Raw genomic sequence first — 24,503 nt, 5'->3', positions numbered from 1 at the left:
TTAAAACAAAAGCGGAAATACAGGTCAACTTTCTGGTAAGGTTTTTCCAACAACAAAAAGGAGTTTTTTTCCTATGCCACGAACTCCTCGTAGATAAGCTTAGGCAGTGTGGGTTAGATGAGTTAACAGTGAGGTGGACTGAGAACTAGCTAAATGGCAGAGATCAGAGGTTTGTGGTCAGTGGCACAGTCTAGTTTTAGGCCTGTAGCCATGAGTGTCCCCCAGGGGTCAGTACTGGGAAGTCTTGGTCAACACATTTATCAGTGATCTGGACGAGGGGACAGAGTACCCTCAGCAAGCTCACAGATGATACCAAACTGGGAGGGGTGGCTGACACTCTGGAGGGCTGTGCTGCCATCCAGTGTGACCTGGACAGGCTGGAGAGCTGGGCAGAGAAGAACCTAATGAGGTTCAACAAAGGCAAGTGTAGGGTCCTGCACCATGGGAGGAAGAACCCCATGCATCAATACTGGGTGGACTTTTTGGGAGGCTGTCCTGAGAAGGACCTTGGAGTCCTGGAGGACAACAAGTTAACCATGAGCCAGCAATGTGCCTTTGTGACCAAGAAGGCCCATGGCATCCTGGGCTGCATTAAGAGGAGGTTATCCTGCCCCTCTACTCTGCCCTAGTGAGGCTACATCTGAAATACTGCATCCAGTTCTGGGCTACCCAGTACAAGAAAGACCAGGAACTACTGCAGAGTCGAGCAGAGGGCAACAAAGATGACTGGGGGACTAGAGCATCTCTCTTATGAGGAAAGCTTGAGACACCTGGGTCTCTTTAACCTGGAGAAGAAAAGACTGAGAGGGGATCTTCTTAGAACTTATATATAACTAAAGGTTGAGACCATGGGAGCAGATTCTTCTCAGTACTGCCCAGCAACAGGGCAAGGGGCAAGAGGAACAAACTGGAACACGGGAAATTCCACCTGAACGTGAGGAAAAACTTATTTGAGGGTGACAGAGAAATTTAACAGGTTACCCAATGAAGCTGTGGATTCTTCTTCTCTGGAGACATTTAAAACCTGTCTGAACATAATCCTGTGCAACCTACTCCAGGTGAACCTGCTTTAGTAGGGGGGTTGGACTAAAAGATCTCCAGACATCTCTTTCAACCTCTACCATCCTCTGATTAATGCTATCAAGGCTAGATTCAGAAAAGGCTTTAAATATTGTGTTTCAGAAAATATGGGGTGGTGGGAATCTCACATAGCTCTTGCAAATCAGCTTTTATTTGTTGATTTTCTTACCATTCCATCTCCTACAGACAGCTAACTGATAAAGAATCTTAATTTGCTTCTTCTTAATGTTTTTCTTCTCTTTTTTTTTAGGTGTTGAAATTAGAAGAGCTCAATCATCACTCCAATCTAAGGTGACAATAACCAAGTAGGACATGACTGAAAGTAAAAACTTTGGCCTCCTGAAACCTTTCGTTGGAACTGCTATCTGGATGATACTTTTATCATCCAGAAAACAAGGATTATCCTGTATTTTACCAATCATATATATTCAGATCCTCTCCCACACACCGAAGAGGAGAATGATTCTGACACAGTCCATCCATTTTCTTCCTTTTTTGAAATCAGGGAAGGGAATTCTGTACAGACTGTTGCTGTGAAAGCCAAGCAAAGCTGTCTGGCCTCCTCCTAGTCCATCTACTTTGAGGATAAAGCCTTAGGGTAATTCAAAGAGCAGAGGCATCCCAGGTCTTCACTGGCCTTTGTAAACCCTTATCATCTGATTGGCATGTTCCTTTGCCTGCATCGTTTTTGGGTTTTTGTTTTTTGGGGGGTTTTTTGTGTTGTTTTTTTTTTTCAATTTCAGCTTCTTTTCTTTCTCTCCTCTTCTGGCAAATGTGAATTTTTCGGCAAGGAAAGTGTCCCTCTAAAGTTAATTTGTTACACACCCATTCAATGATTCCTGATACCTTCTTATTGACTGCTCATGCTATAAAAAAAGGCACTGCAACAACACCAGTGTGGTTATCCAGCACTCAGAATGGATGACACTGGATAATTTTCAGTGGATGTTTTCTTCCTGTCTTAGATTAAATGTCATTACTACTGAACTCAACAGAAATTCTGGCATAACTGTTGGAAAATTGAAACTGCATCTCATTTACTTTGCTGTGCAAATAAACCATATCCTTGGAAAATTTCTGTGTGTGAAAAAAGTCACACCATCCACAAAATTATAAACTTTGCTGAAATTTCAGATATTTTAAACCACGTTAGATCAAAACCACAGAAAATTTGGAAACAACTAGATTCACTACTTAGGTACCATTCCCAAAACCGCAAAGGAAGAAGATATTGAGAAACCCATTGTCCTGTTTATAAAGGTACAGCCCAACTGAGGGGTCAGGGCACTCCCACAAGAGGTGAAGGTTGGGCAGAGATGCAAGGGAATGTGTTATTTTTACCAGTCCTGGAGCAGGCACTGAATGTGGGTTGCCCACCTCTTCCACAAGCGCGTTAATTGCTCCACTAGAGGCAATCTGTGGTAGGCCTCCTTCATTCTCTGCTCCTGAAGTTGTTCTCCCTTTGGATGAATCAGTAAATAAGTATGGCACCAGAAGAAGGAAAATGAGCAAGTGCCTGAAGGCTACAGCAATCAGTATGGGAGGGACTACAGCTGGATGCAGATATTCCTCCCTCCCCACCTTTTTTTTTTTCCTAATTCACAGCACAGGATGAATCCTTTCCAGTGGAGGGGGCTGTAGGGTATGATGGGGGAGGGATGACTTCACCTCTTGTTTGGTTTTGTGATTGGCACCAAATTCCACTGACAAATCTCACCTGAGAAATGACAAAAAATCTTTTGTCTCAGAAAAGCTGAAGGCAACCACATCTCAAGCATTTCCTTCAAGCAAGGAGTGCTGTCCAAAGGAATCTAGATATAGTCTGACAATGCATTTCTTTGGGCTATCAGCTTCCGGGGGGGGGAAATAAAAATAATTTATTTACAGCCTAAACTATAGTTAAAAATACTTAAATGAAAACATGGGGTATAATATACATTCAAATGAAAACAAAACAAAACAAAAAAAAAACCAACAAACCAACAACAAAATATTATCTCTTCTCTACTGTATATTATGTTCATTACACTCGAAGAAAGATATTTTCATAATTGAATTATCAAATGGTAAACATTGTAAAATGTTACACTGCTCTGCATTTGAATTTACTGCACCCCCTCTACTGGGTAATTGTTAGAAAGTTTCATCTCAAAAACAAAAAAGAAAAACTTACCAGGAGTAAGCAGGTGCAAATTAAGTAGCTGCTGACTATACTGAAACACTAGTAATGTGTAAATCAAAACCAAAGAACTTAGATTGGTCATGCAGAAATACACCTTAAATTCATCTGCCCAGATTTTTTGACAGCTGAATGCTAGATTAAATTATTTTTAAAATATATGCTTACATTTTCATTGCTCAAAATTAAAGAAAAATCTAGCATCATCCTACAATTCTCTGTTTTTTTCATGTGTTTAAATAATAAGAAACAGCATGATACACAAAAATGCTAACAGCAACATTTCTTCGCTTTTCTATAAACAGAGAAAAAATTCACACATATCAAGGCAAAAAAAAATGGCCTCACGGAACAGTCACTCAAGCAAAAGTTAATACAATTTACAATTTATTTTGCCTTTGTTCAATTCAAAGGCAGATTTCACTGTGAAACTCTGATTTACAGCCATCCAGCACTATGACCTCCTAAATAAATAACCAGGCAAAAATAGAAGAGTGCCACCCACAACATGGGACTCCTGAGAACGCTGCCATTTGTTATTTGCATGAGAGAAACACCCAAAAGAGGACTGGTATATCTGAAGTGGGAGGGCAAAGCCTCACAAGGATGCAGGCTGGACCATCACGTAGTCAGCAGCATGCCCTGCCCTGAAGAGTTGGTTGTGTCAGTTAAGAGAAATCAACACAATTGACTATAAAAGGAACAACAAGCAGAGGGAAGATGTAGCAGCAAGCTGGAACAGAAAGTTGCACGACCAGATGTGTGCCTTTTTTTTCAAGTATGGGAAAACAAAGGGGTCAGGGAATTAATGAGTTTCTCCACCCATATGCTTAACTACTGTCAGTTTATAGTCATATTGTGGTTACAATGATACTGTTTTATCTTGAGAGATGATTTTAAGATGAAGAAGAGCCAGCTTGTGGACGAACTTTACTTCACAGAGAGCAGGAAGTTACAAAGATGTAAGCATGAAAGATAAGCAGGCAAAATGATGATGGAGGGAGGGAAAAACAGAGAAGTGTGCCAACAGCTCCAGTTACCAGGTGCAGGAACAGTAAGAGCTTTGCATGGGAAGAGGGCTAATGCTCAAATAAAGCCATATTCCTTTCTACACCTCCTGGCAGACTTCCTCAAAGTACACTGGGGCCAAAAGGTCAAAAAAAAAAAAAAAAAAAGGCTTTTCTCCATCTGGCCCTGGGGAAGAGCTGCAAGACAGAACTGTCAAAAGACTAGCTGGTAGTAACAAGCCACAGAAGTTGCCAAATCTGGGGAGTTTAGATACCAAGAAAGCTTTGTACATATTGGTTTGAATTTTTGCCCTGTGCAGACTGGCTGCTTGCACATGCCCCCTCCTTCACCCTCTGCTTCATTCACTGCACATCCACTCCCTGTTTCCTCTCCTCCTTCTTCCTTCAACATTACTTCTTCCTTTCCCCTTTTCCATACAATGGCACAAGTTCTGGATACAAATAAACATGCTTGAATAAGAGAAGAAAATGTCATCCCAAGCACACCCAAGGTATGAAGCCTGAGCCATGGTAAGGCACAGGCTAGGAAGTGTTTAACAGCGTGGGAGAAAGCAAGTGCGAACAGAAGTGAGCAGAAGGTGGCTGCAACACTTACACTAGAAGAGTGCACGAGTGTTTTGGATATGGAAAGTGACAAAAAGAGCCAGATAGGGGAATACAATAACTACGAATGAGCAATAAAGGCAAAGGGAAAAGTGTTTTATGCTAAAAAACATGAGAAATCCTTACAGCAAGTAAGAGATCAGATACTGAAAGAGTTTCCAAGCTGAAACTGTGGAAGCCAAAAGGCCACCGTCACCTGAAAGGAGATGGCAAAGTGCACCAGCACACACTGCAAAATCATAAGCATTTGATACGCAGAGACTACTCACAAGGTTATACTTGGACAGATGAGGCAAGACTCTCTTTCTACTGAGAGAGATAACTATAGAGAACAATTCAGAGGATTTCAGTTACTTCTTGCTTTCAACTGCTCTTCCAGAGAAAATTTCACTCTGCTAACTAGAGAACTGCAGGGGCAACAGCTGGCTTAGTCTTTAGAGTATATTCCAATTAGTGTGTTTAATTTCATTCACACAGGGTCTTAAGACTTCACAAGACCAATTAAGATTTCAGGTAGAGGAATTCTCAGTAAATGTTTCCTTTCTTCCTTCAAAATAAATCTCTCTCTCTTTGAATCCTAACAGTTCACTTATTTATGCATTCATTTTGTCTCTCTGACATCGATCTTCACCACAATTTTGTTTTTGTTTTTTTTTTAAACTCTGCAGCTTCTCTGCTGCAACTACACCAGAAATATTGGGAAGAAAGAAGTTCCAGGACTGCAAGGAACTGGGCAACTACAGAAGCAATGAAAAGACTATGACAAAAATACCTATCTTTCAGTTATCCATATCTAATATATAAACCAGTATAAAATCCTCTCATGGACCTAAAGTAGAAGTTATACTTTGGAATAAACACAACAAAATTTTGTACATAATCATTGATAATAATCTGATCCCAGACGTTTTGGGAAAGTTTGTTTTAAAACAACTGCTTTGCTCTTAATCTGCATATAAAAAAAGGCATCAGCCAAACCTCTGATAAGGCAAGATTAAAATGGGAAAAATAAAATAATGAAATTATATAATAATGAAATTATATGAGGGGAACATATCTTGTGTTTTTCCTTCCTTCTTCAAGAAACAGCACAAGCACAGAACTTGATTCTAGATCAACATGTGGATATATTGTCAAAACATACAAAACAAAAGCATAGCCAAGAAAAAAACCCACAGAAGGCAAAATTGTGTCAATAACCCAACCACTATTAATATTATAGAGTATTAATTAATAACAACTTAGCATTGTAGATATTTAATTATAACATTTAGAGAACAAATGTTGGCTGATGGTTTGAAAAATGTAGCTTAATTTTAGAATGCTTATGAAAAGCATCCAATAAACTTTTCATCACAGTTGAATGGTATTTACAATGCCTCTTAACTTTCTGAATGTCTATTTTGTCCTTGACTGACACTGGAGAGAAAACCTTTAAATAGCAATTCACATTCCAAACACGAGCATTCAATTCCTGAAGTTCTTAATGCCCAGCTATACAGTGGTCATGATTTCAGGAAGAGGTCACAAACAAGTTCAGGCGTTTGGATCACTCTAAAACCTGTTGGGACTTTCTGGACATGTGGGGCCTTATTTATTTGTTCGTATATTATGTTTTTCCAAAGAAAAGAGGCTGAAATGTCTCTTGATATCAAGGTTTTGTATGATTTCATAATCCAGTGTTTTTCTGGAAAGCTGCTGTATCACAGTTGGCACAGTAGATGCTGGTCTCGTTAACCAAAAGTCTATAGTAGAACACATGATTCTTGTGGAGAGGTCTATTCCACCTTCCAGAACGTTTCTTATTCAGCCAGGTACCACCTCATAACTGCAGAAGTCTGTCCACAATGGACTACCTGCCACACTTGGGACCTAAATCAAGTCAAGACATCACAAACTACCTGAACTAGAAACCCAAATAAATGTCGAAAACAAAAGCCGTTGTAAAACAGTATCTCTGAAGTGTTACTGCTTGCATGGGACACATTCTTTCCTGCTCAGTGTGTTCAGACAACCAAAGGACCATTATATTCAGAAAAGAGATCCTGGAAGAACTGACATCAGAGAATTTAAACTAGCTGTGAATCCCATTGAGGAGGTATGACTCATCTCTGAAGTTTAAATTAGATTATCAACCAAGTGAAGCAGCACAGTAAATCTCTAATAAAAGATGAATGCCTACAGGAAAATAATTTTTGCCCCTAGTGGCAGATGCTTGAACTTTAAAGGATCCGAGACTAAGCTTTTTGTCTAAGCCTTCCTGACAGAAAACAATTGAAATAATTTCTTTAGTTGGTCCAACTTTGCTCCATATGCCACATGGAAACAATATCTAAACCCTGTAAAAGAAAGTATATTGTTACTTCTAAACCAATTGAGGATCAAACAATTTACAGAAACCAAGACTTATTTTGCTGACAATTAAGCTCTATCACCAAGACTGGAGATTCAATGAAATTTGACAATTGTGAAGAAAGAGGCTTTGTCTGAAGCATTTGGAAGAATCAACAGAAAATCAGAAGACTAAATTAGATCGAAGTATCAGAGCCTTTGAGGACAGTCTGGAATTCACTAAGCAAAATAACTGCCTTCCTTGCTCTGCTTCCTTTCTGCATTGCTTTTGGTATTACAGCATAAGTAAGCATATAGCAAGAGGCAAATTTGGTCTGAGGAAGAAGCCTTGTACCTATCACACTTCCCCTAACAGTGTATTTGTTTTGTCTGTCTGCTGGTCAAGCTCCATTACAAAGAACCACCCTTCCCACTTTAAAGATGGGATGAAAGACAAGTATGAACCACTCACTGCTGTACATCAAATCTAAGGAGTGTGAAGGGCCTTTTAAGTCTTTTTCTGCCATGCTGAAAGTCATCACATTTACTTAGTAGCCATTTAGATACAACACAAAGAAGTTTGCAAATGCCATTTGCTTCTAGTGCTGGAGTTCACTTTTCAGTATAATATTCCTGCATGTCCTCGCGATAGAGTCAAAGGATGAATATATGATTCTGCTTTTACAAGAAACATAATACCAATTTGTTCTCCTTCTGCCTCTTTAATTGAAAAATGCATAAGATTTCTGTTCAAAACACTGCCATGGCTACTTTAGAATTAACAAAAAGCAGTCAGTAGGCATTTCAATGTCTTGCAGCTCACAGGAAGAACAAGCAACAGAAAAAAGCACAAAGGTAATAACAAACTAAGCACTGCTCACAGGACGGCATTTTAAGCTGAAATCAGATCATTTCAGAAACTGGGGATTTTGCATTTCATAAAATGTTCGTGTCCGTTAGAAGTACATACTTGTATTACTTCATTGCATGGTCAATACGGGAAAACAACTAATTAAATCCTATTTTTCTATAGGAATGTTTCTATTTTTTAAGCAAACAAAGACTTCTGGGAAGTGTCAGATTGGGCATTTCTACTCTCAAACACTCAGCAGGTAAACAAAATCATCTCTGTAAGCTCTCATAATCTTTGAGAAACATTTATTTCTGAACAATCACTTCTAAACACTGTTCCTTAAGCCTTCGGTAGTAGCTCAGCAACACGGTTATTAAATTGAGGTGCAGCACAGTTTATTTTTTCTTATCTCAGTTAAAAAAAATACATTGGGAGTGTTTTTTCCATTTTATGTGCTGAGGATTTTTTTTGGGGGGGTTAAATTTAAGTGGCATTTAGTGGATGGCTTTGAATTCAGCATTAAACCATACTCATTGCTTAATTATGAAAAAAGATCATTGTCGCTACATATTTGGAATATTAAAACTTGTCAGCTTAATAAAAACCTCAGGGCATTTTCTTCTCTCCAGTTAGGTTTTATTTTGAAAGTGCTCCTTTGATAATATTTCTTATTACTTTAACAAGTCTAGTATAACTAGTTTTTTCTTGAAAATATTGGGGAAAAAATGTTCACTCTGGATTGTTAGTTCAATAGAAAATTGACACTTCTAAATCTAAAACCATCTATATTTCACAATTCTGGTGCTTTCAATTTGCAGAGGTTTCTGCAGATATCTTTTGTCCTAAATGAGCATTAAGTTTGGCGTTTGCTTTTCTTATCCAATGGTAGAGGAAAGTTAGCTGACTAAAGATAACTATTATAAATGCTCTTTTAAATGTTTTATCATTTTTTAGTCAGGAAATATCAAAAACATTCTTGAAGGCTAAGAGTAATTGCTTACTTTTGGCCAGTTGTTGAGACTAGGGGGAGGGAGAATTGTTCTCCTGAGAGGAGACTGGAGAATGAAGGAAGGGAATAAGAGGCACTATACTAACATCAGGCAAAGAACATAGCTTTTGAATATATATTAATACATGTTTTAATATATTTGTGTATGTGTAAAAATAAGTATTAAAATTATGGTTAATTTCTTTCTTTTATATTTAGCGGTAAATTCAAAATACTGACGACTTCAAGACAACCATCCGTCAGTGCACAGACAGCAAGGTACCTTGAATCCCCACACAGCAGTGAGTAGGAAAGACAGCTCTTCTCCAGCAAGATTTAGAGCAAAAGCCTTACACTGGTGCTCTCAGTCACACCCTGGAAGAGCCTGACTCTCCATCATATACTTGGTAAACCTAGGCTTAAGCTAACTCTTGTGAATATCCTTCTTTGCCTGGTCATTCCTCATTATACATAATCCTCAAACTGGAATCCTAAATGGTTAGAAAAGAGAAATAATTATGGATTTGAAGAAGTTTTGGTTTGGGGTATTTTTTGCCAGAAAATTGTATATTTTATTCACTGAACCCTTAACTTCTATTACTGAAAGGATAATCTTCCCATAATAAAGATGCCATTTATACTTAACAATAACTTCACCAAGAAAGTGCCATACAGTTAATCTGGTCTGAACGGGCAAAGGAACCTCAGCATTTCAGTTTGCTTTTAGTTTCTCCTTCTGTAAATTGAAATAAATTTAGGCTCCTATCTCATTAGCCAATGCAAAGATTTATTCATCTTTACAGGTCCTAACAAAAATACAAAGTTCTTCATTAAGCTGCCCAGCATTAAAGATATATTCCCCTGTTTCAGTAGGAGGGAAGAGAAAGCAAACACGAGTGACAGATAGCAACAGAACTTCTGAAATTGTTCATTATGCTATGTAATGAGAAGATCACTGCATATAAAACACTTCAGATGCTAAGCCAAATCTCTCTTAGTGAAGATGGACACCACCTTCTCTCTAAAGGCCAGTGTGATAGATGGTGAACAAAAAATAAGTGCACTGGAAGAAGAGATAAATGAGGTAATGTAAAGTTTATTAACAGCTTTAAATGCTCATATTAAAAAGTGGAGAGAAAGAAAAAGACAACACTGAGCAAATGCCCCAGCATATAAACTCTTACTGTCCTCTGGGCATGTCCTAGAAAGGATGGGGTGGGAGCAGTATTCCTGTCTAAGAAATTACTTATGACATCTTAAAAACAGATGTAGGAGTCTTGTCTGAAAATTTAGACTGAACTGTATCTATTTAGGATTGTGAACGTTCAAACTGATGAACATGAAATTATGCTGAGAAATGAATACATGCAGGGACAAAAGAACATGTATTCCCAATGAAGGGAATCTTACCACAAAGCAGAGGGGTTTTTCTTGCCTACACACGAATTAGCAATATTCTGCATTGCATCATTTGCATATTAAACAGACAATAACTTCATTGAGAAAAACAGGTTTGCCACACACAGAGAAATCTCATCATCTGATAAAAAGAAAACAGGAAGAGAAGAATTAGGCCACCTATCCTTCATCCATTATACCTTTTAATTGCCAGCAATCATGTCCATGATTCGAATCTTCACCTTCTCAGCTTTCCACGCACCTTCAGATTACTCTGCACTATGTATCCCAGAACTAACAAGGCTAGTGAAGATTTATGCTTGAAAGAGAGCAAAGCATATGCAGAAGACAGTAAAAAGGAGCTGGGAGAAACAGAAGAGAGGTATTCCCAGACACAAAAAGCAGAGGATGAACTCAGGTACACAGTGGGTGAAAAACTGGTAAGGGCCATGCTGGTGGACAGAAAACCCATGAAATTAGGAAACTTCTTTGGAATTTACAAATGTCACAGATGTTGCACAAGTAGCACATGATGAAAACTTGAATTTGATGAGCACTAACAACTTCAGAATTCTTTTTTTTACTGGCAAATGAGGAAGGATGAGGGGATGCTACAACTATATACAAATCTGGTGGGAGAGCAACTGATGTCATCTACCTGGATTTGTGCAAAGCCTTTGACACTGTCCCACATGACATCCTGGTCTCTAAACTGACAAGGCAAGGATTTGATATATGGACCAATGGGGGAATAAGAGATTGGCTGGATGGCTGCACCCAGAGAGTGGTGGTCAATGGCTCTATGTCCAAATGGAGGCAGGTGACGAGTGGTGTCCCTCAGGGGTCAGTATTGGGACCAGTGCCGTTTAACATCTTTGTTGGAGACATGGACAGTGGGATTGAATGTATCCTCAGCAAGTTTGCTGATGACACCAAGCTGTGTGGTGTGGCTGACATCCAAGAGGGAAGGGATGCCATCCAGAGGGACCTTGACAGGCTGGAGAGGTGGGTCAGTGCCAACCTCACGTAGTTCAACAAGGCTGAGTGCAAGGTCCTGCACCTGGGTCAGCACAACCCCAGGCACAAATACAGGCTGGGGGAAGAATGGCTGGAGAGCAGCTCTGAGGAGAAGGACTTGGGGGTGGTAGCAGATACAAAGACTGACATGGGCTGCCAGTGTGTGCTGGAGCCCAGAGAGCAAATGCATCCTGGGCTGCATCAAAAGAAGTGTGGCCAGCAGGGCCAGGGAGGTGATTCTGCCCCTCTACTCTGCTCTGGTCAGCCCCCACCTGGAGTAACTGTGTACAGTTCTGGTGCCCGCAGCACCAGAAAGATACAGACCTGTTAGAGAGGGCCCAGAGAAGGGCCACCAAGATGATCAAAGGGCTGGAGCACCTCTGCTATGAAGACAGGCTGAGAGAGTTGGGGCTGTTCAGCCTAGAGAAGAGAAGGCTCCAGGGAGACCTCATAGCAGCCTTCCAGTAATTGAAAAGGGCCTACAGGAAAGCTGGGGAGGGGCTCTTCATCAGAGAAGATAGTGATAGGACAAGGGGTAACGGTTTTAAACTGAGAGAGGGGAGATTTAGGTTAGACATCACAAAGAAATTCTTCACTCTGAGGGTGATGAGGAAGGGGAATGGGTTGCCCAGGGAGGTTGTTGATGCCCCATCCCTGGAGGTTTTTAAGGGCAGGTTGGATAAGGTTTTGTGCAACCTGGTGGGGTTCCCTGATCATGGCAGGGGGGTTGGAACTTGATGATCTTTAAGGTTCCTTCCAACCTTAATGATTCTATGATTCTGTAATACACACAGGTCAACACACATTTGTGAATATTTAATGCAGTCCAACAGGAAAACAAAACCACCTCCTTAGTATACAATACACTTCTACTCTGAACCAAACAGCTGAGAACGAAGACTTCAACACCTTTCTTCCATATATATACGAGTCAGCTGGCTTCACATGCTGGTTGTGTAAGTACAAATTCCTACTCAGCATTAGGTGAGTAATGGCTAAAGCAACCTCAGCTTCTCCAGACATTTCATAAATCTCCTCACTCCACAACCACAACTAAATATTCTGCTCAAGCCCAAATCAAAAGCTATAGTAACAAAACAGGCACATGAAAATCACCTAAGAAAATCTTCAAGAAGAGCCAAAATTTAACATTAACATTAAAACAAATCTCCACAAAACTGCAATATGAAGCTAACTACCTCAAAGGCTGGTATTGCCACAGCAATAATTAATGTCCATTACATACTACTATTCTAATGAAAGGACTATTGTCCAGTAATAAAGCAAAAAAAAGTTCTTCATATGCTTGATGCTATTTTAAAATACTTTGTAAAGCTGTCTTAAGAATGACAGCTGCCAACATTTACAGCTTGTCATAGTGCTGCCTCCTCCAAATGTAGCATTATCTTGCATAAAATTACATCAGAAATCAAAACCTGCTGGAGGTCCTGCACATGTATTCACCTGAATACATAACAAAAAGCCCCTGACAATGTACCTACTGGTTCTGACAGAGAAAAAAGAATAGCTAGGGAAAACAGAGTGGAAGCAAGCAAGCAATGCTGTCTTGTACTATTCACAAATATCTTAGTAATTAACACTAGACAGAGCTTGTATTTTTTAAACTGAGCAGCACACTCAAGTCGAGCTCAATTCAATACCTCTGCTTCCCAAGCTGTTGATTTCCATCCTCTGGTTTTTAGTCTGGGTGCAGATTCACATACAACATCCATTCTTTTCTACACTAAAATTTAAATTTTGGATTGAGAAGCGCCTTTTGTTTCCAAACACTCTCTGAGATCACCACAGGCACAAACTAATCTTCACTTCTTGCATAATCTGCAAAATGCTGGCAATCTGGAAAAAAAACCTGACTAATTAATTCACCCAGAAGCTGCCGTGCAGATTACCTAGGATCATCTGGGAGAGACATTTCTGTGCTGCATAAAGCAGAACAGTGCTAATGAAATGGATTTACTCCGTAATTGTCTCTTTCAGCCATTCAGATTTTTTTTAAAGTGTTTTTTTCCTGCAAACATCACAGAGGTCTAACTGGGTTTGTGTGTCTCCAAGAAACAGCAATGAAAGGTTATGGCATGGGAAAAAGCCCAGAAGAGCCAAAAGCCTGAAGTGTAGGACTTTGACACGGGATGGGGAAGCCATGTCTTCAAGATCAGAGAGGGAGGAAAGCTGGGCTCCCTTCTCCATAGGTGCTCTCATCATGTCCCTATTCACTATCCCTGCCCTACTCTTCTATAAATTCATTTATTGGGAAATGCTTCTGCCTTCTTCCAAGCTCGAATGAAAGCGGATGTCAAAGTTTTTCCTAATTTCTCAAAAATGCTGATTTTCCACTCAAAATGGGCATCAATGAACAGCAAGAGTGGAGGCCCTATCCATGTGGTATACATCCCCGCTATACAGAACAGGTAGAGCAGCATCCAACAGTTTGTAGTCAGATTCAAAATAACAAAAAAAGGCATATATTTAAACTAGTTATTATGAAAACCAAACCCCCCTCCATCCTTCAGATTATCTGAAGCAAAAGCTTATTATTGGCAGCCACATAATCTCAGCTAGGCCCTCTTTAAAGCCCCTTGCAGTTTTTTATGTCAGTATTACTGCAGTCTCTCCCTCTGTTTTCATGTGTCTCCAGTCAACATGTTCTTCCTCCTTGCCACAAATATCAAACAGTCTACCACCTATGTAAGACTAAACATAACTCCATTTTTACTTTCCTCCAAATTCAAGTCTCTGAATGGCTTGTCTCCTGATGTAGATACTTTTAATTAGGCTTCTCTGTCTTGGTGCTTCATTTGAGCTTGGCTGAGGTGGGGCAAGAGCAGCTCTCCTTATGGTTGCTTTAGCAAATAAAAAAACTAGACTTTGCAGCATCTGGGCAGGTCAGCATATGGTCAGAAATGAGTTTCGCAGCAGGCTGCTTTCCACACCAGGGGATCTCAATGTGAAGGAGATGGAAAATCTCTGTGAAGGGACGTGAAATCTTGTGCCAGGAAAGCAAGAGACTGCACTTGGAAGCGGTTGTCAGTACAAGCTTCACGCTATTTCCCTATCAAATAACATCCCGTCCCCTCCTACAAACAGCTTTTCCATAAACCTTTTAATTTCATCTCCCGTATTAAGCGTAAATAGGGCGAGCACTGACTCAGTGAACTGAAAATGTAATGGGCTTGTCTCATCAGTTTACGGCCAAGTTTCATTCAATTATTATTGTAGAGAAAAATAGGATAGAGTTGAATTGAGTTATGCTAATAGATAATAAATGTAAACACAACTCCAGAGTACTATTTAACTAACTTTAAAGACTACTCCTATAGCAATCAACTTTATAAGGTTCCTGACAGAATCATAATGGTGATAAAACACATGGAAGTGTAAGACTATTTAAACTCTTAACAAAAGCTGTGATAATACTAACAGCAAATGAGCAACTCCCACAAAATATCATTTAATAATCACACCCTGATAAGGTTTAAGTACATATCGCCATTGTTATATGGAAAAGCATTAAAGCTTTTATTTTTTTAAACACATGTAGCAACCTAGCAGGTTTTAATTACCACACCTACTTCAGTGACGAGCTGTTCCACTCAAACACCCAAACATAATATTTACAACGTTGTGCGGTTGTTAAGGATCTCAGTGATTGATGGAACCTATTGTGTTGCCATCTTAATAACAACAAATGCAAGTGATTACCAACACGGAAGAGAGAATTTGTGTTTTTATTTTGTAACAAAAGGTTGTCCTATAGGGACTTCTTTTCAACATAAACTAACAAACCTGCGCACACGTGAACACGCTTTAGAGCTTGGCACAGAGAGTAAAAAACAAAGCCTCTGCTGCTTTAAGAACAATGTATTTTTTTCTGTATTAGCTTAAGAGAACATGAAAGCTGTCAAAAGAACCGGTAGTTTTTCACAATCCCACAGAATTCATCTTGACCACAAGGAAATATCTGAAAACTGCATCAGGAAGATAGCACGGATCTTGTTTCCGAAAAAAAAAGCAATTGAGTCATTGAGTTAAATAGGAATACAATACCTTTTCTGGCATTGCTACTGAATATTTATATCAGTGATGAATGAGACTATAAACGAAATATTTTAACATGAAGCTTTGCCTTGTTAACTGCATGATATGCCAAAACACTACCTACTGTAAATCACAGGGCTGAAGACCAGTATTTCTTGTTTAAACATGCTACTTGTTCAGCAGAATCACTTGTGTGAACAAGCATACATTAATGTACACTAACTAGAACAGTTTCAGTATCCAACTGATAGAGTATAATTTAACAACCTCATTATCAGCATTGTAATTTTCAGACTGCTGAAATATCATATTTGTTGCAAATATTATATGGTTTAAACACTGACAACATTGCCCATTTGATGCTTCTGTCAGATAAAATGCAGACAGGCACTTGAGCATTGATGAACATGCTTTTAATCCTTTAAAGGAACTTTCTCTGTCAAATTATAAGTGTTTCAACACTTGATTTATGAACACCGTAATTAAAATCTTATGCCTTAAAGAAAAACAAACTCTTTATTATAACAACAACTTTCTTTCACTTGTTTTATCTTTTAATATTCGGGGTCTTCTTTTATATGCTGCTATTAGCTCTTAGTTTGGCATGTCACTTCTGGCTGCCAAGACTGAATATTTCTCTGTATAACCTGGTCAAACCTTAAAGTCTGAGTAAGCACCCAAAGGGATCAATGTTTATTTACAGCCTCCATAAAGCATTTGCAGGGAAAAAAAGAAATCTACTAATTTAACAGGTAGAGGAAAACCATCATAGGATTTAGTGGTTTCTACTTTTAGGAAGGCCAGAAATGCTATCATGTCTGCCAAAATATTTCTCCTCCTTCCAGGACCTATTAGAGCCAAGAGTTTGAGGAGATGTAATTAAAAAAAAATAAAACAATAATTTTTAAAAACAAATAGCTAGATGCATACAGAATATACATTTCTGTAGTGGTCCTGGGTCCATTTTAATTTTAGACAGATCTCTGGAAGGAAGGGATGCCTATTTTATCTGAGCATATCATTAATTCATTCTTACAGCACCCATCAGCACAGCAGCAGCAGGTTTCAGTTTCCTAAACTCGATGCAATTCAAAATTACACACCATCTCCACTAAAACTAGCATTACTGGAAGTGATGCAGTTATACATTAGTATACCTTCTCTAAAGAAATCGACGTCACCAAATCCCAAAATAGAACAATTCATTTACAAGCTAATCAAGTAATCTTGAATCAAATCTTGAACCTTCTCAAAACCAGGATTTCCCAAACTATCAATAAGAAACTAATTTCAAAAGAGGGAACTCCCAATTCAAGACACTGCTGCTGAAATCTCAGTCCCTTTTACCCAGCTTTCAATCAAAATTGTTTTGAAATGTTACAAACATATTAAAAACAAAACTAAAAGGAGTAATGGCTGAAGAAGGTCTCCTTGATGGGACCAAAGCAAGACTATATAGAGTTATCTGACTTTCGGCCACTAACTACAAAGTCAATAAAGTTCCTGAACTCAGCATCACATGAGGCTGAAAAACTTAACTCTGCAAAAGATTACCAGAAAATATTATACTTGCAGATAATGAGGACAACTGAACAGAACCACATTGCTACTGTTGCGTGGGGAGGCTGAAATTTCACTCAAATATCATCTCTAAAAACATAACAGATAAATTTTATTATCCTTTTAACAAGCTGTTGCAATGCTAGACAGGGATAAAACAGATCATGCTGCCCTCTTGTGCTAGATGTGCACAGAAATCAAGCACTATATTCCTTCAAGTGACACACGAAGAGAAATACATAAAGCATTCATTGTGAGGTAGAAAACGTCCATGTTTCCTCCTCACAGGTACTTTGACATGCATGCAATTCCTTACTGGGATATGCATAGGTGAGCAAGGGAAGCTTCGAAAGAGTCGAATTCTATACTCCAAAAACCAAACAATTTCCCTTAACAAATGCAGACAAGTCAGATATGATAAAGCCTAAAACACAACCATTTAATCTCTAAGTTCCCATCAAGCTTTCACTATAGCTATTTAAGTGAAGCTGTACAGATATCTGCTGATAAATTTGAATTTCAGTCATAAATACCTGATCATTCTTTCTGAATGCTGGATAACACAATAAGCTTTAGACACTTAGGATTATCAGCTCAATAGGGTTAGGTTAAGTGCTTAAGGAAGAAAGAGACAGTTGTTTATCAATAAGGTACTTCCAATGCAAAACATACTTAAAGCAGTAAAATCTATTGTTAGATATATGCCAAATTACAGAAAGGTGAAGTCTGTGTACATACAAATACTGGGAGAAAGGAGAGGGGTCCTCATATTCCTCTTCTGTCTCTGCTATGTAATCCAGGTTCCAAAAATACATTCAAATTCTTGTATTATCTGGGTAAGATGCTCGTTACTATTCCCTTTACAACCTTCCCCTCCCTATATATTGCTAATGCAATCCGTAAAGCAAGATTCTGGGCTTATGCCTAAACTGATTCACAAAGCATAATTTTTTTAGAAATAAGTCATCTCACTTATTCACCACAACTGATTGGATCTACACTGTTGGGAGCTGACAGACATGTCATGATTCACCACGTATTTCCATTTCCTAATGTCGACTCCCTGATGCTGCTCATTAGTCTGTTTCCCCAGTAAGAACTGTCTGGAGCTTGGGACGTTTATTTATTTAAATTTCCTTCCTTGACTTTGGAATATGAATCAACCTGTGTTTAAAATACTGACCATTCCATATTTTAATTGTTGATTATTTTTGGATAAATAAAATAGTAAAAGTCAGTTCACCAATTGCTTCTGCTAAGGTCTTAAGGACCTCACACAAATACTGAGAATACACTGGATAATTAAATGACAGATCTGACACTGCAGTATCAGCTTTGCTAATACGGCATATAACTAATAGTTTGGCTTGGCTATTACAATCACAAACAGAAAAAGGAGCTTTTAGTAATTCCAATTTCATTTTAGTATGTCTTTCATAGCAAGGCATATTAAAAAAAGGAAAAAAAGGAAAACATATTTCTACTTAAACAGATCTCATCCTAATGCAAAAAAAGTAGCATCTGAAGCTCTAAAAGATAAATACACAATAAAAAAACAGACAATGAAACACAGAGATTTGAAACCGAATTTCAAAACTGCTACATGCTGCAGTTCTGAACAAGAGTATCATCTCGTATGTCCTCTTTTCCTTTTCCTTTTTTCAAAAGAGGTACAGATCAGAACAGCAATACCTTTGCATGACACCATGACCAAAAGGAAGATGAAAGGAAAGAAATACATGCACACTGAAGTTAATCTTCTATTATAAAATATCTGCTGGTGAATAAAAACACACATCTGTAAGTCAAGACAGTGTGTGAATACCAGTGACAGGCAGGATTTATGAATGTCACTTTTAGACAGCACTGCTAATTTGAGCTTCACAGTATGTTACAAAGCAAACTGTCACTTATTGCGCCTGATGTTTACTCTGTAGTTCTTAGTTTGTTATGATAAGCCAGGTTTACGGGCATTCTTACAAGATGATTATGTATTCCCTCAAAAATAGTTACTCCATAAGCTGCTCAAGGTTGGGGGGGAAGACCTAGAGAGAGAAAAGGAAAATCCCTGCCAATCTGACAACAAACCCCATCAGTGTTATGATTTCTTGTGATGTATGTGCTCTCACTAGCTCTCCACTAACCTGCCATCTGAGCTTATGGTTTCACTTCTAACCCTTTGCAATAGCCTTGAATTTACACTACCACAGACTCACAGCACAGGTAGATCATGTAACACAGCCTTAAACTTCTGCAGTTGTAGATTTACTTTTTAAAAAGGGGAACCTGTACATGTTTCATTTGTCATATTATGGACATGAACCTTTTCTCCACATGAGTATTTTTTTACTGGAAGTATTACTAATTTCTCAAAGACAATAAAGCCATCCCTAGGTACCCTTACAATAACTAAACAGCTTCTGGAACTATGAGAACAAGCCTATGTTCTTTTCTTCAAGAGAATGAAAACTATCAGATTTCTGTTTTTCATTTAAGTTTGGCTAGCAAATCAGTAAGTCAGCCCACTTCCCCATTCTCTTCACTCTGCTCCAGCCTCTCTCTCAGTTCTCTTGAAGAACTTAAGGATCTGGATTACAGTTTTAAATTGCATGCTTTACACTTTTGTGCATTCCAGAAGGACAGTAAGCTATACAGTTTCTAAAAATTGTGGAATACCACACATTATTTTTTTTTTTTTTATAAAGGGCAAATAATTGTTGGGATTAAGTTTTCAAAGAAAAGTATAAGAAAGGCATCCTCACAAAATGCCTGTGTGTACATTCAGCACATGGAAGGCATCCCTGTGTAAGTCAATCAGAACAGCAATGCAGTTCAATGTACAACAGCAAAGCCACAGGTCATTCATTTTTCTGCAGACTGCACTTGAAGAGAGTGAGATCAACAATCAAGAAGCAGTCAATATTCTGACTTTTAAATTTAAAAAGACCACACTGTTAAATTTACAGATTTTTAAGTAAAAGGAGAAAAAAACCCAAAAGCCGCAAACTTGCAAAATTACTATAAAATCGTAATTACCCAGAAACAGTATAGTTAACAGAACCAATGAGGTACATTAAATATTTACTACTGAACTTACCTATAGGATTTCTGTCAAAAAACAGGACGGGAGCTTTCAAAATGGATTGAAACATTTTGTTGTGCAAAGTCTGACCAGAATTAACAAGAACTTGAAACATTAGAAGACTTCTTATTATGCCAAACAATATTGTAGCCATTGTTAAACCTGAAATAAAAAAAATAAATAAATTTGTCAGAGCATGCATATAAATAATAATCTTTCACAAGGAAAATAAATTAAAAATAAAACAGAACTAAAATTTTATGTATAGCGAGAATCCGAATTTAAGTTTAGAGACTCAGAGCACAGTAAATAGATGTGTTCTATTTGTCACTAGCTTCAGTTACTATCATGCCACTGATTTAACCAATTTCTCTTTTTCAGTTTGAAAGAATCGGTACTTTATAGAAATGCAGGAAATGTCTGTTAACCCATGAAATAAATCAGTATTAAAATCTTGTGCATAACAGCTTTGCTAAGAAATTCATTTCACGGTGCCGTGTCTAATTGTGGCTTGCAGAGGTCACTGTGAAGATTCAACATTTGCCAGCAGGTATTAACCAACTAATACACACATGGCTATTTAGAGACAACCTTGAGTTATTCTCAGTCAGCCCAAACCACTCATGCCATTCTTCTGCTTGTAAACCACATCAAATCATTGAAATTATGTGTATTTCTTTAATACAGTATAGGATGCATCCCTTCTGTCCTGTGAAATAGAGCCCCATCTCCACTTACAAGACAGGGAGGATACAGGGTGAAAGATGGAAACAAAGAATAATGAGACTGCTGCTGCTCTGTTTTGGTGTGTGTAATCTCCAGTGTGGGTGCCCTAATTCCAGTCAATGAAGACAAACAGTGAAGGTGTTAACCCTGTATTTGGCAGCACTCCCAGGCTCCAGGTGTTCTACTCCAGAAACTAAGCATAACCAACACCAGTCCAGATGCTCAGACCTAACTCTGAAGTTAGACTCTAACTATCAACATAAAACATGGCCTATTCTAAGGTCAAGTTAAAACTACACATAATGCAGGTACGGCTCCAGTAACATTGGGAAAGAGTGCAGTTTTAAATGTTATGATGTGGTTAAGTCAATCAGTTATTCCATCCTGCTTACTGCTGTATCCTCCTAGAACACAAGAGAAGTTATCACCATTTTGTTTGTCTGCTCACAGTTTATTGCCCATGTTCCACAATGTGCTGAACAAGACAGAACATGGCAACATGAAGAAAAAAGGATGTTGGGATGAGAGCTTATGTGCCTTGTCCCTACTGCTGTATGCCAGGCCAGAGATAAAAAAACAAGCAACCTTGCCAAACAGTAACTACACGTACCCTAACAGTAAAGCTGGGTCAAGCAAAAAGCAAGCAGAGGAGGCACTGAGCAGGAGGCCATGGTAAAGCCCATGCCTAAAAGCAGCCTGTAGGGACCATGGAAGGAGAGGGTGCACGCCCTGGGAGCCCCACATTTCTGTACAACTTTACTCAGGCTTGGAAGCCACTGGAAACTGTCGGCACGACCCTCACCAAATGAATAACCTGAAAAGACCTAATGGCTGGGGAGAAGAGGGAGGAACAAGACTTACTTTCAAGTCCTTCAGCCAGTCTCTGTCATGACAAAGGTTTTTGCTTTCCTTGTTTATAAGCTTACCATCTCAGTATGAGAGAGACAAGGACACATTGCATGCTCCCTTTATAGAAAAAGGTGTGGAATTAGTACCTCAGTTCTGGTCAATGGGGTTTCTTATTAACAGAAATTTTAACTCTCCTAAATCTTGTCTCATAGAAACAACAAGGACTAGGAAGGAACTACCATGCTGATTTTTTTTTTTCGCCAAACAGAATCAGAAATAAAAATGTTAAATTATTTTATACAGAAGCTATAGGAAAAGCTAAGTTAGATATTATGTACTTTGTATGAAATAGACTATCTCTTTATAACTTTTTCAACTTCACTTACAATTTTGTGTAGGTAACTCAATGCTGCCTGTGTTCAGCTATTGCAAAAATCTCACTAAGCCATCTGAACATTTAAATATAAAAGTAACTTTTGCTGTTCTGCTATCTAAAACAAAATTCACCTTAAAGGATAAAATTTTCCATAACATGGCTTAGGTTAATACAGTCAGAGAAAGCCAAGTTTGCCACACTTAATCATACTGAGCAGTCCACTGGAACGCCTCATGAAATAAGACATTACATGGAGAAAATAAGAGCCAAGTTTATCTGGCTCCTAAACTGTTGCTTCCCAGGCCAAGCACAATGTTTTCTGTCAAACACTCAGGTCACATGGATTCCCAAAAAAAAAAAAAAAAACCCAAACAAAAAATCCTCTTCCTATCAGCTCACCCATGAGGGATGTTTCTGAATATATTCAATGCGTATTATTCTGGTACTCCACCTGTTTTCTCAGACCTATAATTTACAACTCCATCAAGAAATCACCACACCATACAAAACTATATATAACTAGAAGTGCTAAATAACAGAGTCTGAGAGCATATTCCTACACAGTATTTTTTTATGCCCACTTTTACTACATTTCAGAGCAGTACTTCAAAACGTTTGGATGTCTGAATACAAGGATGAATGCCCTTTCCTGCATATTCAGAGGCATGGCTACCTATTGAAATATATTAAAATGTTTTCTAACACCCTGCTTTGCATACCCATCTAGGATGCTTTTAAAAACCGGTTCTTTTGCTACAGCACTTCAGAGGAACGTAGCTATGCCAAGTTTCAGAATGGCACAGAATGAAGATCCATGTCTAATCCCTCTTGCCCATCCATATAATGACTCAAGATTTAGCTCAGTGACCTATTAGTATAGACAATAACCACAGCCTTACGGTTACTGACTTTTTGAATACTCAATTCCTAGTTTACTTTCCAAAATCCAGGCAAAGCATATTAAGAGTCTGCATTCAAACTATTTCTCCTGTTAGATTTTTATATTTTATTTATTCCAATTAATTTAGTCAGGAAGCAAGACTCAGGCTCCTAATCTGTTAAGACATGACTCAGTTATTGCCAGAAATCACACCTCCGCATATTGCTGTTGCTTCACACCTCTCAAAACTGCTTTTTAGGACAGCACAGATAATAAATAGTTCTTTAGACACACACATGTGCATCTGTAATTACCTGCATAAATTCCCAAATAAAAGTTAAGGTCTAGATGTTCAGTCTCGTTTGCTCCATTATTTCCATTAGTTGTGACATTCAGCTTTTTTTGATTATTTGCCCTGTGGAAATGCATACAAACAATAACCATCATCAAATCACATTCTGCAAATATTCATGAGTATGTTTAACTGTTTCTAGACTCAACTCCGTTGAAATCCTTAGCTGAAGAGATACATCACACTAATGCTGTCACGCATCACACCATGAGTAGAAGGAATCACAGGATCACTTCAGTATAAAGTTTAAGTTTTTTCCCCACACAAAATTAGTGGTTATCAAAAACAGATCAAGCATATTCTGAAGTCTCCCAGAACATGCTTCTCCCACCACCTATACAACACTGATTTTTATGAGACAAACAGCACTTGACTGAAAAGGCAGAAATGACCCACCAGTTATTATCATCAACTTACCAGTAAGAAAGCCACCAGTCCTGCAGCACATATGCCACCTTGAGTAAAAGAGGCAAATAAAAGAATCATCTTACTAAATGAAACAAACATTAGAAAACTAAATTTCCTTGCTATTCTTTCATGTTCTCTGGGAAAACATCACATATTCAGGAAAGCATGCCATCCAGTCTTTCAAGATCAGCAGCAATTTGCAAAGCACATTAGAAGGTGCATTAGAACCTTCTACAAAGAAAGAAGTTACCTTAAATTACCTTATGTGATAGCAAACTAAAGGAAAGCAATACACTTAAGTAAACAAAATTATAGTAGCTCTTCCTAATATATGTTAATTGCACAGTAAAGAACTCATTTTTCAGTTCCTAAATTTGCTACTAGAGATATTTCAAAATGCTCTTTGATTAACAAACTTTCTAATGTTACCAATCCAGAAATGTGTGTTTACGGGAGATAATCACAAGAAACAGAGCTGAAGGATGAGAAGGGGGGGGAACTCTTACTGCCACCTTCCTTCTGTGCCAAGGTGACTACAAACTTGTAACAGGGTTATTTATCTCAAAATACACCTCTGTTCACGTGAAATTTAAGTTCTGGGCGGTCTTCTGAAGATCTGATCTTGCTCAGCTGTCTTTCCAACAGACTCAATTAATGGACAAGCAAAAAGGAACTAACTTGTCTAAATATAACTTGTCTAAATTTACAGCCCAGGCCAATCCTTTCCATAAGCTTTC

The 24,503-nt window shown here is 38.4% G+C and overlaps 1 protein-coding gene across 1 annotated transcript in view; it reads right to left on the bottom strand.

Annotated features, from left to right (window-relative positions):
• Nucleotides 1-24,503, bottom strand: part of ABCC4 (ATP-binding cassette, sub-family C (CFTR/MRP), member 4) — a 148,234-nt gene that overhangs the window by 76,861 nt on the left and 46,870 nt on the right. The window contains exons 17-19 of the mRNA XM_010006355.1: nt 23,776-23,813; nt 23,321-23,421; nt 20,191-20,337 (exon numbers count right to left, since the gene is read on the bottom strand). Of these exons, the coding sequence (XP_010004657.1) occupies nt 20,191-20,337; nt 23,321-23,421; nt 23,776-23,813 (286 nt within the window). The remainder of the gene's footprint in view (nt 1-20,190; nt 20,338-23,320; nt 23,422-23,775; nt 23,814-24,503) is intronic.

This window comes from Chaetura pelagica, unplaced genomic scaffold (genome assembly GCF_000747805.2).
Source record: "Chaetura pelagica isolate M959 unplaced genomic scaffold, ChaPel_1.0 scaffold29, whole genome shotgun sequence".
Taxonomy (NCBI): domain Eukaryota; kingdom Metazoa; phylum Chordata; class Aves; order Apodiformes; family Apodidae; genus Chaetura; species Chaetura pelagica.
The sequence above is the reverse complement of the archived record's forward strand: the minus strand, read 5'-3'. Positions and strand labels throughout refer to the sequence as shown.